The 15,928-nt window shown below is 38.1% G+C and overlaps 1 protein-coding gene across 4 annotated transcripts in view; it reads right to left on the minus strand.

The window, feature by feature from the left end:
- Dnajc24 (DnaJ heat shock protein family (Hsp40) member C24) overlaps positions 1 to 15,928 on the minus strand; it is a 47,997-nt gene that overhangs the window by 4,477 nt on the left and 27,592 nt on the right. For all 4 annotated transcript variants that reach the window (XM_036186661.1, XM_036186664.1, XM_036186662.1 and 1 more), the window contains exons 3-4: positions 11,812 to 11,950; positions 1,245 to 1,313 (exon numbers count right to left, since the gene is read on the minus strand). In XM_036186661.1, the coding sequence (XP_036042554.1) occupies positions 1,245 to 1,313; positions 11,812 to 11,950 (208 nt within the window). The remainder of the gene's footprint in view (positions 1 to 1,244; positions 1,314 to 11,811; positions 11,951 to 15,928) is intronic.

Below are 15,928 nucleotides of genomic sequence, written 5' to 3' on the forward strand. Positions count from 1 at the left end.
TGGACAAATCTCGAATGAATGTTACAGTATGTCTCTCCAGAAGCTAGCAATGAAGAACAAGCCACTGTTGCTTCCACAGAGGCAGTTCCTCCTCTTACTACAATGACTGCCACAGAAGACTCCAGACTCTGGTTATTCATGGTAGATATGAGCATCTACCCCACAATTTCATTCAGATTGCTAGACACAGAGTGGTTCTATAAGCAAAGACATGATTCCTCTTCTAAGTCAGTAATGCTTGTGCTCTCTAAGTAAATAATTCGTCACTAAAAAGGAAGCTTGGTTTCAAGGAGGGTGGCTGTGTCTATCCCAGCACCACACTTATTAGTAAATGTCTATCAGCCTTTAGGGGAACTGAAGCGTAAGCTGAAAAACAATTCAATAGAGTTAAGAATATATTTTAAAAAATCCTAAGAAACAGTAATTGTATTTTCCCAGAAACTAATGAAGTATAATGCTCATGGCTTCCATTTAGAAAGTGGTATTTTCCTAATTTAATAATGTGTAACCACAACCATTTCAAAGAACAGAAGAATGTGGAATTACATTGGTTAATTTTAATATTCTAGTAAAAGAAAATGGAAAGACGACATGACTTTATGGAAGACAGGGGGACTGAAAAAGTTTTCTTAAAGACCATCAAAAAGGGAGCTGGTGCTAGGGAAGCCCCGGGAGCATATGGCAGTGTGTGGTGGCTTGGGCCTGTCGTCCAGCTTTCAGCAGGTAGAGGCAGGAGGATCAGAAGCTCAGGTCATTCATTCTCTGCTAAAATAATTACTTTCAGATGAGATCAGAATATATGTGAGGCCTTGTCAAAGAAAAACAGCAAGTTCTTTCAAAGCAGAAGGCCAGGACATTAAGAGATCTGTCCTATCAGTCTGTGATCCCATATAAGGCAAAAAGAAGTCCTGACGGGGATGTACTTTAATTGTCAACATGAAGAATAGTATCATTTTCTTTTTACTTTTGCTTTAACCTTATTACATAGGTAATAATGCAAAAATCGAAGCAGTAAAAAAAGGAAAAAGAAACCTTTATATACTTAATTGGAATAGAAAATACTGAGGAATGAGTTATATAATATCCCAATAAGCAAAGTTGATAAAAGCAGGCCTAAAAAAATAAATGTGGAAAGGTGAAGCTGTTATTTAAGACTTCCAAATATCCTAATTTTTTTCTTACATATAAAAAAATCCTAATATTTCTCTTCAGTGTGGATACAACAGAATAAAATAAAATCCAACCTTTGTTCCAGGACATATCTTCAAGGTACACCTGTGCATCTACTGGCCCCATACGTCTTAGCTCAGCTTCTGTAGAATACAAAATGAGACAATTTGATAACGATGAATGCTGATAATGCATGTCCAGTATGGCCATTCAAACCATATTATGACTATTTTCAAACTAGCTTAATGCTTTTGATACCAGCACAGAGGCAGAGAGATTTTAGCACATGTCCACCCTGGTATAGTCCATATGAAGAACAACAGCAAGCCAGAAGAATAGCCCCCATGAGGGAACAGAACCGGCCAACACCTTGATCTTGAACTTCTCAGCCTCCAGACCATGAGACAAATTCTGCTCAGCTACCCGGTCTAAGGTGTTTTGTTATGGCAAAAGCAGACTCAAGCAGACTAATGGGTATTTTTCAAACCCAATGAGATCAGGCCAGAGGTGCTGTAAAGAACAAAGCTCGACAAAAACGTGGGGACTTGGTTACCTGACTGCCAAAGAATAATAAGAAAGTAAAGGGAGGAGGACTGCACTGCTTTGCCAACCCCACAACACAACTGTGTTCCGGCATCTTCCGCTGTTTCTTGGGCCTAAGAGTGCTAAAGCTAGAGAGTCTAAGCCATGCATCCATCTATAATGAGAGTATGGTCTGTGTAGTAGGAACATGAAGTCTCACTTAAAACATGTAGACTTTGAGCAAAGAAAGCAACCACAGATGGGCAACCTTCATTTCTGTTTTCAAGGGCACTGTATAACTTCTGTATGTGTGGATTGTTCTTTAAGAAGTTAATGCTTAAAAAGCAGGAACCCATTACTAAAATGCAGCAACCTCCCCTAACTCCACTGAAAATGCCTTTAGCTGTCTCTTGCTCACTTGCTGAGAACATGTCCCTTTGTTCTGTTGTGTGCATGCCTGCAACGTAATTATAGTTAATAACCGCCTGCTCAGAGTTCATTGGTGAGTTACACAATTTAAAAATAGATGACAAGGTTATACAATATTTTGAACCTACCATAGTTTTCTATTAAAGTATGTCAAATGTTACACTACATCATATTTACTGGGTGCCAACAGTATTAAACTTCCTAAAATCCAGACAGACTTTCTGTGGTGGTCCAGATAGCTCTTCCATCTATCTATGCCCACTGATAGTTTGCAAATAATTTATAGTATGCTAAGTAGTTCCTAAACAAAACACCTTATTTTCTACATTCTATACAAAGTATACTTGCTTACCTGTTCTGGCTCCTTCCTCCCTCTCCACTCCCTACCCCCATGCCATTAAAAGACCAGGTCTATAGTTCAGGCTACACTTCAATGTTGGCCTTGAATTCATGGCAGTCTTTCTTCCTCATGAATGTTGGGATTACAGGCAGGAGTCACCATGACTGCTTGACTTCTTTCCTTTTTTCCCCCTTTCAGAGGGTCTCTCTACATACCCCTGGCTATCTTGGAACTCATTATGCAGGTCAGGCTGGCCTCGATCCCACAGAGATCCACCTGCTTCTGCCTCCTGAGCGTTGGAATTTAAGGTATATGCCACCATGCCTGGCTCTTATTTATATATATATATATATATATATATATATATATATATATATATATGTGTGTGTGTGTGTGTGTGTGTGTGTGTGTGTGTGTGTGTGTGTGTATGTGTGTGTGTGTGTGTGTGTGTGTGTGTGTGTGTGTAAATTCAATTTGAAAGTCTCAGGGACAGAAAAAAAATTCTTACATTTTGATCTCTTATTCAGAAGGGTCAACTTTGCTAGAATTAAGAAATTAATATTTGAAGAATGGGGATAGCTCACAGTGAAAAGACCTATTTGGAGAACAAACAGGTATCATTAATTTGCAACGAAGTTACTAGGGTATCTTGTATTTCTCTATTCTGTGCACCCAACTGAAGCAAAGCGGACTGAGGGAATTAGCTTTCTCAGCCTGACCTATCTTGGATACCCAGAATAGACTAACTGTGTTAAAAGGATAAACATTTATAAATACCCATGGTGCCACTGTATTTAAAAATAAATAATAAATGAGAGATACCTTGCAAATGTAACTGCCAAGCAAATCAGCTTCCTATTGTTCTGCTTTTCTACTGGGAAGCAGCTGTTATTCTGATCCAGTTGCTATTGTGTGTGCCACACTATCACTGTTCCCACACTTCATTGTTTCTCTTCCTCTTTAGCCCCAGGCACGGGGTAACACCTATTCTTGGGATTGAGCACATCCCATCTCATGGTGAAAGGGAAAAGAGAACAGAAAAATGGTTAATTCTTTGCCAAAGATCAGAGTTGAAAGGAACAGATTGGAGTTCTGTGGCTATGGAAACATGGAGATGTTAATTATTCAATACTGTGTGCACAAAAATCTGAGTGGCTTTAAAAATCAGTATCTGACATAAACAAGTATGAAACATACCAGGAAAACTTCCCTATGCTGTTGAGGGGGGCAAGGTGTGCTGCCTAGAAGTCTCGGGTGTGCATATGGTGAGAAATCTATCAAGTGACATGCAGATTTCTGCACCTTTTGTACATACGCATTAAACTTCAACAAGAAGTTTTAAAGGCAGTATGTTTGAGATTCTAGTGGTCCCATTTTTAAAACTAGAAATGAGAAGGTTTTTGTTTTGTTTTGTTTTTTTAAAGAAAAGTTATTGTCCTTTGAAAAGACAATAATCTAACAACTTCTGAAAAGGCTGGGGTGATTAACTCAGGGGAAAATTGGATCCCTGGAGAACTGCATAATGAGCAGACCCAGTACAGGAAAAGTAAAAGGTGAATCTAAATGTGGGCAGTGGGGGGTGACCACGGTCCTTTGTTGAGAGGCAGGTGTCCAAGGATAGGGCAACAGCAAATTCCACCCTACCACCCCAACCCCCACTACAATTATAAGAAAGGAGTACAAACAAATCAGTGTGATTTTCTTTCTTTCTTTTTAAACAATGATCTTTGCTTGTCCACCACTGTGGTTATAATTGAAAATCTTAATTCTTCCCTATCTACTAAAGTCACTTAGAGGAACCATGAAAGCAAAGCAGCTTGAATACTTCTGTAGTAATCAGGGCATGGCATCTTCAAAACAGATACGTTTGTTTTCTTTTGCAGTGACACACACACACACACACACACAATTTTGTTCGTTGCAATGATATTTTAATAGGCAGATCTAGAAACGAAAATCCCACCTCAAAGTTCTCCTATGGAAACATGACACTACTAACATGAAGAAAAGAAACTGACTTTAAAATCCAAGATTTTAAAATTGAATCTTTTTTTCCCTACATAATGGCACTAACTATTTGGAAAAAAATAAAACATAATAACAAAAACAGGAAACAAACAAAACCTGGAAAGGACAAAGCCATTTGTAAAGAGCACATTGCTGGCTTTGGTGTGCTCACGCCATCTTGAGTGCAGTGACTACGCAATTTGATTCTTCTTAGAAAATGGGTTCAACTCTTTTGAATATCTAGGAATATTAAGTTCTGTTCACACTCTGTGTCATACTGACAAGCTTAGCCAAATGAGACAAGACAATCCTCAACCCCCCACCTTCCGATTTTACTTTTATGTATCAAAAGCAAGCATTATAGCTGGAGTGAGGCTCCTAAGGAATATAATGATAAAATCAAATAATTTATGTGGTTCCTTGAAAAAGAATCTTTCAATCTTTAGAAGTATAGGCCCTTCTGACCTTGCATTCTATTGGGTTTGTCTGACAACAAGAGGTGAAAGAATTCTGTGGCTCCATTGTCTCAACAGTGGGATCTAAGACAACACTGGCAGGGCTGGTCAGAGAGGTTTATGAGCCTGCAATTCAAAGAGATTAAAAGGAAAATCTACAGCGATTCTTTCCCACTGACGAATAACATTAAATAACTATTAGCAGCTTGGTTCAGTCAAGCTCACCAGAGCTCTCGCTGAGTCATTCACAGCCTTCTAAAGAGGAGAAGTTTCTTCAGCCCCATTTGGGAATCAATAAATATTTCTTACTTCTTGTAAGACAATGGAATTCCAGTCTTTAAAACCTTCTTCCTAATGACAGTCAAATTTCTAAAGCAACCCTTTAATATCCAAATAATTACATTTCTAATCCCACCAAAGTTTCTAACCGAAGCTACAATATTTAAAAAGAAAGAAAGAAAGAAAGAAAGAAAGAAAGAAAGAAAGAAAGAAAGAAAGAAAGAAAGAAAGAAAGGAGAAAGACCAGTAAGTAAAAATTTAAAACAGCAGCAACCGGAAACAACTAGGGAGAGGGCCTCAATGGTTCACTATGGCTGAGGTGTTTAAAAGTCTCACTTGACTGAATGGTGGCCAAGAGATCAAGTGCATCTGCAGGCCTGTCTGTCACACTCATGTGTGGCAATGTCACTTATTCAAAGGGCCATCACACCCCCAGATGCTCTCCTGGAGCAATTAGTCTACTACTTTTATTGTTATGCAATGTCAAAGGCATAAAAAATATCTGTTCCAGGTTTAAAGACTTGTGCATGTATATAAATGAGAACCAAACACCAGTGTTGCCCTCTAGCTCAGAATTTTCTATCTTTAGACAAGTAGTTTAATTCTAAGAATCATCTCATTTTAAAAACCATTTCACTATAGAAATTAGATTTCCCACATAGGAAGAGTAATCTGTCCTGGTTATCATATTGCTGTTCTTGGTAAAGTCTCAGATAAGGGGCTGAGAAATGGGCAACATTAAATTTTAAAATTATTTACTAAATTATAAAGCCTATAATCTTTTCCCAGATGAAATTAAAGTCACAATTACAATGTTCTCCGCCCTGAAGTTAACTGTGGAGTTTTTACAAACAAGAGGAAAGGTAAGAAATGGTCCTGGGCTGGGGTGCACACCTGTAACTTCAGCACTTTGAAGGCTGAATCAGAAGACAAGGCTACAAAGTGAGGCACTGTGGGAAGGGAGGGAGGGAGGAAAGCAGAGAGGGAGGAAAGGAAGGAAAGAAAGAAAGGATAAGGTAGGTACAAACTTCAATTCCATGTGTTTTACTATAGAATGGGTAGAACAGCAACAGACATAGGCCCAGCCTCTTCTTATTCATATCATCACAGCCCCTCATCTCTGACAATTTAGATGAAAAGACAGTGGACCATACACTAGTTGTACAAAACTTGGGAGCCCAATACTCTAAGAATCAGAGAAAATGTCTTGGCATCCCTTGTTATCACCGGCTGTGTGACCTTGGTGAAATTAGTTAACCACAGAGGCTTTGAACCACCCTTGGGAACAGATAATGCTATTGCCTTCACAAGGTATTGAAACAATATTTAAAAGGCAATACACCAGTTTCAGCGTGTAAAAATAATAACTATTTTAATTGTTATCATCTCATACTTTTACTACTGAACTCCATACCAGATCATAAGAAAATGACCAAAACCAGTCCAGTGTTAGTGCGGAAGCTTCAAGTTTCAGTGTAGGAAGGCAGCCATTCCTGACCTCATCTAGTTTCATAACAGTTGTCAGTCCTATTAAAACTGCTGTATTATCAAAACATACGTATATATAAAATATGGGGATGGCAAAAGTGACAAGGACAAGCCAAGGAATTCCTGCCCCAGTTAAATTTCAGATAAACACTGTCCTGGGGGAACTATAGAAGTTCTTAAATGCAGACAAAAAAAAAAAAAAAAGCTGTATCAACTAACCTGTCAAGGCCTGTGGGAGAATCCAGCAGCACAGAATGGAAAGGCATAGTGCTGTGGAGGTGATCACATGAGCTACAGTGTGAGGATGAAATGAATGCGTAGGAAAAAGGAAATGCCACCTGATCCATTGGTGGGAAGCCAAGCAAGGCCAGCTCAAGTCTGAGGAAGAAACTAAACAATGAGAAAGACAACTAACCTCTCTTGGTTTTGAACCCACGAACTTCAGCTGAGTCAAGTAATCAAAAAGAACTTGGGAGAGCCGATAAAGTTGAAAGAAAGTACTCCTAAAACCCCCCACATCAATCCAGTTAAATCAGACTCTCCAATGGCATTCACTCACACCAAAATTACAATTATATTTTTGACAACAGGCTTTTAATTATTTATAACTAATTAATTTTTATTCAAAATTATTAACAAATACTCTTAAAATACTTTGCATGGTAAAAATAGTTATTTTCATTCACGTGGAAATAAAATATCCTGAATGACAAATAAGATAAGGTAGGGACCCTCATGGAAAGTTCCTCTATGCTCCCCTATCCCTCTTAAGATGCTAGTCTCAACTGTCTAAATGGATTTTCTGCATCATTTCACATACTTATTTTTTCCCAGAAACAGTCAGAAAAAAAAAAAAAAAAAAACCTCTCGATGCTTATCTACAGGTTTTTACCTGAAGCAAATTTTTACAGTCAATTTTGAAATTCCTAAAATCAAACTGAACTCCTAATCTGACTAATTTACGTATTTTGTAAGGGTCAGCTTTAGGACACAATTTACACAATTATCTACTGGCCTCACGTTATTAGTACTAGCAGCCCAAACTTATATTATTTATATTTAAGAGCACATTTCTACCTTTCTTATAATCCATCTTAAACTTAAAGCCCTTTTCAGAAAGAATTCCAATTTTATACTTTAAGATTTAATGATCTAATACATTAATATTTGTGGAGTTTAAAGACTCATCCCTCATTAGTATGAGATTTATTTCCTTTTCTTCCATTTTCCAATATTTATCCTAATAAAGAAATGAAGTAAACTGTATAATGGAACATCAGAAATGACTTGCTGTGTCTTCTGCCAAACCTCTCTTAGCCAGGTTGTATAGGCATCTAGGTACATGTGCTCTGGAAGAATGAAGACATCCCATTACCAAAGCAGTTTCCCCAACTACCAGAGAACAGGATGGACTCTAATATAAAGTATCAACAGGGATGCCAAACACAGTGAACTTATTTTTTAAGCATTACTTCATCTGATCAACAGCATTCGTAAGTTTGTTCCTCTTCAGATAACAGAAATAACTCAGGTGTGCCATTCTCTCCAGCCACTGAGACGTTGAGATCTATGCAACAGAACATTACAAAGCTGCACTGAGATACTTCTTTTGTTTATTTTAATGTGTTTAATATAGGAGAAAACCTCCCCACAAGGTTCATAAAGACACCAAAATCTTTTTGATAGCATTGTTCACGTGGACATTTTACACATCTTGAAAGAGTTCTCCAAAATGCAAAGCCTGATCTTCGATAACTACATGCTTTCCAGGAGAATGCTGCAAGCAGCTTTAGAGGCATCTTTACCAACAGCATGATAAATATGCCAACTGGAACTAATTGGTTAATTTCACTAGTTACCATCACTTTCAAATGTATGATCTCTGGGAACCCAATATTACTCATCTTCTTAGGCTTGTTTTCCTTTGCCTGACCAGCTCTGCCCTGAAATGCCAAGAATACAGACATGGAAAGGAGGAAATGTTTTATTTAAGGCTATTGCTCTACTATCACACTTTCTTCAATAGAAATAACCCCTTTAGTAGTTTCTTTTGAGAAGTAAAGAAATATGGATGCCAAGGGGCCTTTAAATTAGCTTCTGGATAAATTTATGGCTGTGGCAATATTGATGGGAATCTTAAAATAGAGTATCACTCTGAGCAGGAAGATATGGAAAAGCATTGAACATCATCCAATGAAGCAAGGATGACTTAAGCTTATGCTGCAGGTCAATGGAAGGTAGGCAATAAACATACTTAACACTGCAAAAAGAGTTCTACAATAACTATCACCACATGCGAAGAGTTCTGCATTACCAGAGCTATTTCCATGTCCCCAGGGGTGACCCAGAAAAACTGAGTGCTCTGACCTGGTTTTAAAAGTTCTCCCTCTTACTATCCTATGCTGATCAAATTAGTACCCCCAAAGGTTTTCTTTGTATCAAGTCTAAATCCTGCTAGAGATTCGAGTTCATTTCATTTGTTTTTGAAAAGCTACATATTGATGAATAAAAAGAAATTAATTCCAGTATTCAAACCAGGTTTATCCTGAGAGTTTTGAAAAACAGCTCTGGAATAAAAGGTTTAAATATAGCAAGGCACATTTAGATATGAGAGCTCTCAAACAGCAGGCCAGTGGCCATTTAAAGTTCACCTTCAGAATCTCTGATGAAGAACATACTTTATGTCACATGAGGTACTCAGATGTCAATAAGAGCTGTATGTCTACTGTCCTAAAACAGCTAAATTTAGTAATCACCCACCTGAAGAAATGGTAAAGCAAAGTGACATATAAATTCAGGGCTATCTATCTGAATTATAATTTTTTTAAACTTTATTGTGATCTCATCAATTATCTACAAAGTCCCCTATGATACTGTAGGGTACAGATGCTAAGTTATTAAAAGCTCAAAACTGCACAGTCAAGGCTCAAAAGAAATGTGTAGTTCTAGGAACGGCAGGCTCTACTGACGATTTGCACTTATAGTGTCTTTTAAACCTCCCTTTGTGCAATTCTGCACACATTTTAAACCCGTTTCCCAGTTCTTTCTGTTTGGGGTTTACCCTACTGCACGCTACAGAAAAAGACAGTACTTCAGAGTTTCTGCTCTCTTCTTACCCTTTGGAAAGTAGACCTCTAGCTAATTTCACTCACATAATTTTATAGTATACAGGCTACAAGTGGCAAAAATGCAGACACTAAACACACATGTCCTAATACTTTGTTTTATTTTATACATATGAAATTACGGATGCCTGGTACCCACAGACCCCAGAAGAGGACATTGGATCCTCTGGGACTGGAATTATAGATGGTTATGAGGTGCTATATGGGTACTGGGACTTGAACCCATGTACTCTGGAACAACAGCCAGTGCTTTTAACTTGTGAGTCATCTCTTCAGTCCCTGTCCTACAAGACTTAGGTTACAGTTTTGCGTGTATTCTTCTTAAGCAAAACTGGTATCCCACATTAGTAAAGACTGATAAAAACATGAAGAAATGAATTAGAGAACTCTCATCACCAACAGTACTCTGTGACTTTATGAAGCTGAACCAGCTCACTTTCAATGTTACATTATATTTAAATGCATTAGCATCAATACAGTCACAGAAGCTTATCATGTGAACCCTGTTTATAAGGATGGACCTATGGATAGACTTTGTTCTCAAATGAAGGTATCTCTACATTCTTTCTATCAAAAATAATTTTATTAAAGAAATACATATACCAAACAGAAGACCAGATATTTAAGGCACATTTGAAAATGAATGCAAATCCCTTAAAAAGGAAAACTCACTAGGACCTAATAGTAAAAATCAAAACAAAACAAAAAAATCAGAAGACTGGTCTTTTAAAAAGTAGAAAAGACCAGATATGATTAGTAATAAAACTAAACAGTATTCCAACAAATGCTAGAGCAGACATGGTGGCACTTTCCTGTAATTCCAGCACTCGGGAAGCAGTCAGGAGAACTGCTACAAATCTAATGCCAGCCTGGGCACATGGTGAGTTTGAGATCAGCCTAGGCTACAAAGAAAGACTGTGTCAAAAAACAGAGATGAGAAAAATCAAATACCACAAGGGTATGACAAACAGAAAGAAACACGTGTTTTCCATGGCACAGCTTCCTCCAGTGCTATAGACTTCTACAAATACTGGCTCTGTCTTGTGATGGTACATTTAGAGACAAAACCTTGTTTCTCAAATCAACTTTTCATAATATTAGTAGCAGAAGCCTTAAAATGTGTTTGGTGAGTTGGATAGTGTGCTGGTGTTGGCATGGGAGGGGACTCAATAATCAACCAGCCACCATGAGATTCTGTCACCATGTCTCAGTGTTGAGCCTGATCACTACTGGGGAGAAGCAACTGAGTGTTTCCCCCACAGGCTGGAACCGATTACTGGCTCCCCATATTAGCATGTATGGTGCTTACTGAAAGTCCAAATATAAGGCTGAGGGACTCCTGTCCCAAGGCCAGTGCTGAAAGACAGCCCATCACTTCGTGTAATCCAGTTCATGTGTGACAAACCTGACCTACATTTTTCTTTCTTTCTCCCAACAGCTTGTCACTGTTGTTAGGAGCTATTTTCAAAAGGCAAAAAGAAATGACCTTTGAAATTATTTAAGCAATGTGAATTCCTAAGGCACCATTGACAGCAGTCTTATAAAGAGTAGCTAATCATGAAACCTGCCTTAAAACAAAGGGCACAGCCAGCGAGTTTCATAGGAGATAACCTGAGTACCAGCTTCCTGTAGATGATCATAGCTACAGTCTTCCAAATACCACACTTACGATTGTAATACATACATAACTAAATTTAGTAACAAGTAGTTTTGAGCATATAATGCATATTAACCTGGGGTGAAACTGAACATTTTAGTAGTTTACAGAAAGCACTTTTCAAGCCTTACAAGAAACTACACCTTAGTAGTTGTGTTAATTTCTCAACAGATACACAATAATCACTATTAAGAATAGAACAGAATTAAAAACAATGAGCTGAGCAGTAATGGTGGCAATAACTTGATGCAAATGCTGGGAAATGTTCCCCAGGTGTGACTTGCACACTGTGCTTCAAAGGAATGCCCATGGCTCTGTCTGCTCACCACCAGTACCTACCATGCCGCTGCAGGTCATACATTTTTTTGGTTTCTTCATTCCCTAGAATTTTCCATGCTTGATCAATTTCAATGAACTTCTGCATACGTTCATCCATGGTTCCTGCTGGCACATCTGTACTTTGTTTATCTGGATGATACTGCCAATCAAAAATAAGGGCAGTAAATAGAGTTGGGTGGGGTAAGTTTGAAAAACAAACAAACAAACAAACCAATCATCAACCTGAGCTTCCGTTCAGAAGGTACCAGAAGATGGAAACAAAGGTGCCAAGGCAATGGGAGAGAAGTGCTGGGCACAGGAGACAACTGCCAGATTAATTAGACCGCTGCAGTAGCTGCAGAACCACCAGTGACATGATCTGTCACAATGTGCAAAGACAGCATTTTCTGGATAATTTGCTCATGGAATCACTGGTCACATGGACAGTTTACCTACAGAAGGTGACGAACACAAATACAAAGTGGTAGGTGCAGAGCAAGCAGCAGGACCAAGAAAGGAGGAGCACAAGGCTTCCTTATTTAATGGATTTCAATGTGGATAAAATTCCAAAATGCACAGAGATGGTTTTATTATGAAATTATACAGCTGTAACTTAAAACCCGTCCAACTATAAAAACACAAGACTTCTCATATTCTTCTCAGCCCTGAAGTTTTCATAGTTTCTAGGCCTCATTTGTAAGAAACTCAATAAAACATTTTAATATAAAAGAAATTTTTAGTAATTTTTTAATATCTATACTATTTGGCCCAAACCAGTAAATTCTGCCCAAGTCATAGCTGGGAAATGTTAAATACACTGTGGGTTGCTGGGAACCTCACTTACCCTACCTCTCTGTCCTTCTCTAGTTCTCTTGTCTCTTTGATGTCTAGCAAGTCTCTCAACAAACAAATGAAGAGAGATTAACTGAGGACATTTCACTCAGAATGATAATGCGAGCCACAATGAAGATGCTCAGCTGGGAACTTTTTCACTTCCAAGTCAATATGAAGCCATGTGATAGCACTATCTATAGTCTCAGCCAGTAAGTACTGGCCACCAAACATACTACAGAACACATTTACATGTCAAGGGCAAACCTAGCAACTAACTGTCTTGTTTTCTTTTTCAAGTCCTTTCAATAATACAGGGAAATAGCCATGCCTATATTCCATGGTATATGGCTGTAGACAGCTCACCAAGTAATGGCACTAGCAGATTCTTCCACTGACTTCCTTACTAACACCAAAAGAGTACAAGATCTTACAAGTACCCTCACTTTTCCTTCAAGTTGCTAAATTCAAATTTGCATAGCAAATCATGGTAACATGAAGCTAGATAGCTTTAACTATCATTGAATTCAGGAGGTATGTAAATTTAATATTTTTAAACTGTGGGCTTTAACAATGGTTGCATTGTCATGGTAACCTGCTCCACACTGCTGCTGATCCTTATCGGTACAGCCAAAGAATTCTTCTACTGGGTTAAACAAAAGAACTAGTAAACATCATGCATGCTGGGGCAAACAAGGAGAATTAAGTTTCTACTTTAGCAAACGTTTCTCTTTATGTCAAATTCATCAATTATTAGCAGGTAGATACCTAAACTAACTGCTATAATAACTGAGAAACAGAAAAGAAGTCTTGTTGGCAGTGGTGGTACATGCCTTTAATCCTAGCATTTGGCAGGCAAAGGCAGGTGGATTTCTCTGAGTTCCAGGGCAGCCTGGTCTACAGAATGAGTTCCAGGATAGCTAAGGCTGCACAGAGAAGCCCTGTCTTGAAAAACAAACAAACAAATAAACAAACACTACAACCACAAAAAGGAAGCCTTGACTGCTTCCTCTTCTACTTCCAGGGCTTGCTAATGTTGCTCATAAACATTATTCCCATATCCCAAAGTCTGGGGTAATCAAGGCAAATTCCAAAGCCAAGATGCAGTAAAGCTCTCTAGTTAATGCATCCTTTAACAATGTGCACAACAAAGCTCACTATAATCAAAGTCACTGTGTGTAACATCCACAAGACAAATTTCAAAGGCAGGCATGGTGGCTCCAACTTTCAGTTTCAGTACTCAGAGATGCTCAAGTAGATGGACTGTCACAAGTTAAAGGTCAGCTTGGGCTACATGGTGAATGTCACAAGTTAGAGGTCAGCTTGGGCTACATGGTGAATTTGAGGCTACCCAGAGGTCCACGGTGAATTCAAGACTAGACTGAACTACATAGTAAGACCCCACTTCAAAAACCAAGAATAAATTTTTAAAAATTTACGTGTGGAAACATTTCATCTCAGCATAAGTATTAAATAATGTCCTAGAAAGCATTATTCGAAGCTTTTAGAGAAAGAGCAGTGCAGATTAAAAGCTAGGTAACTTCTAACAGACCTTAGAGAAAATCTATTTGATAACTTGTTCATGTACCAGTCTCATGAAGAAAATTCTACAAAACCAGGAACTAGTTTTGGCTGCTCCAAACTGACAGGTACTATTAACTTTTATTTTGAGTTCTACAATAGTCAAAATGTGCTCCAATCTTCCTCTAACTTGGTAGTTTCCTGATTATTACTGAAATAAGTAGTTTCCCTTCTGAGGCTTGTACTACTAGAATTCAACATGATTCTATAGCAGTCATTTAATGGATAAATTCCATTAAAAATGACAATAAACCCAAGAACTGGCAGATGGGACTCCAGTCAGTTAAGTTCCTGCACAGCAAAGAAGACAATCACCTAAATAAAAAGACAGCCTGCAAATGCAAAATACCAACTCTAATCACACAGGTTATTACAACCTAGACTACAGAAAGAACTATAAAAATTAAACACCAACAATCCAACAAGTGGAATTCCAGATTATTAGATGGTTCTCAAAAGAAGAGAATACAAATGGCCAATAGCTATTCTCCAGAAAGTTCACATCATTAGCCATCTGTAAATGAAAAATAGATTCCGCCTTACTCCGGTCAGATTGACGGTCAACATGAAAATGAGTAACAACAAGTGCTGGTGATGATGTGGAAAAAGAGGAACCCTTATTCACAGCTGGTGTAAACATAAACTGGGGCAGCCACTGGTGAAGTCAGAGAGGAGGTACCTCCAAAACCTAAAAGTTCCAGCTATCATACGACCCAGTTGTATGGTACATACCCAAGCCTGACAAACTAAGTTCAACCCCCAGGACTCATATGGTGGAATGAGAGAACAGTGGAAATGAGTGGCATGAGCACGTGTGTGCACACACACACATGAATACACACATACTCACAAATAATAAGTGTAATAAAAAGAAAATAGGGGAATTATAGAAAGAAGGAAAATATGTCATTGGGGTGCTGAAAACCTCACTTTTTTGACATCAATTCCAGAACAAAACGAAAAGTCTAAAAAGGAATAATATTTCCTGTGATAGGCTGTAAAGGCAATCAAATATATCCAATTCAAATCCTTAGCTGCTGTAATTATGACTTAATATGTTCATGGATGGAAGATCTATGTCCACTTTTCCTATACTGGTACATCAGTAAAATCCAGAAAGCTTTTTTTAAAAGAAGCAGACCAGATGATTATCATATTTATAATTTAAGATTTACTTTAAAACTATAGTAACTAAGACTGTAGTCTTGAACTCATACTTTGATACAAAGAGATCAGTGGAACAGAATAAAGAGTCTAGAAGTAGACCACACATATGGTTTTTTTTTTTTTTTACTTTCATTAATAAGATAATACACTTGTTTATGAGCCTTTTCGTGAATATATGTTTTTATATTTTATTTCTCTTAGGCAAAAGCACCCGAGAGTGGAATTGCTTGACTGTGAGGTAGATGGTAATTAAACTGCCAGCTGTCCCCTTCACCCGTGCTCAGGAGACTTCCACTCCTCTGTGTCTCCTCTTGGTGTATTCTGGACACAAGTCTTGACACATGAGTACTCAGTCTTTTGCCCCAACCTGCAAAGGTGCAGCAATACATCAAGGAAAGGCAAGTATTTCCATCAGCTTTCTGTTACTGTAACAAACCCCTGAGATAAATCAGTTTATACAGAGGCAAGGTTTGCTTGGGCTCACTGTTTTGGAGATTGCCGTCCATGGTGGGCTGGACCTATTGCTTTGGACCTGTAGTAGCAGAATATATAATTGCCT

Source organism: Onychomys torridus, chromosome 4 (genome assembly GCF_903995425.1).
Source record: "Onychomys torridus chromosome 4, mOncTor1.1, whole genome shotgun sequence".
Lineage (NCBI taxonomy): Eukaryota > Metazoa > Chordata > Mammalia > Rodentia > Cricetidae > Onychomys > Onychomys torridus.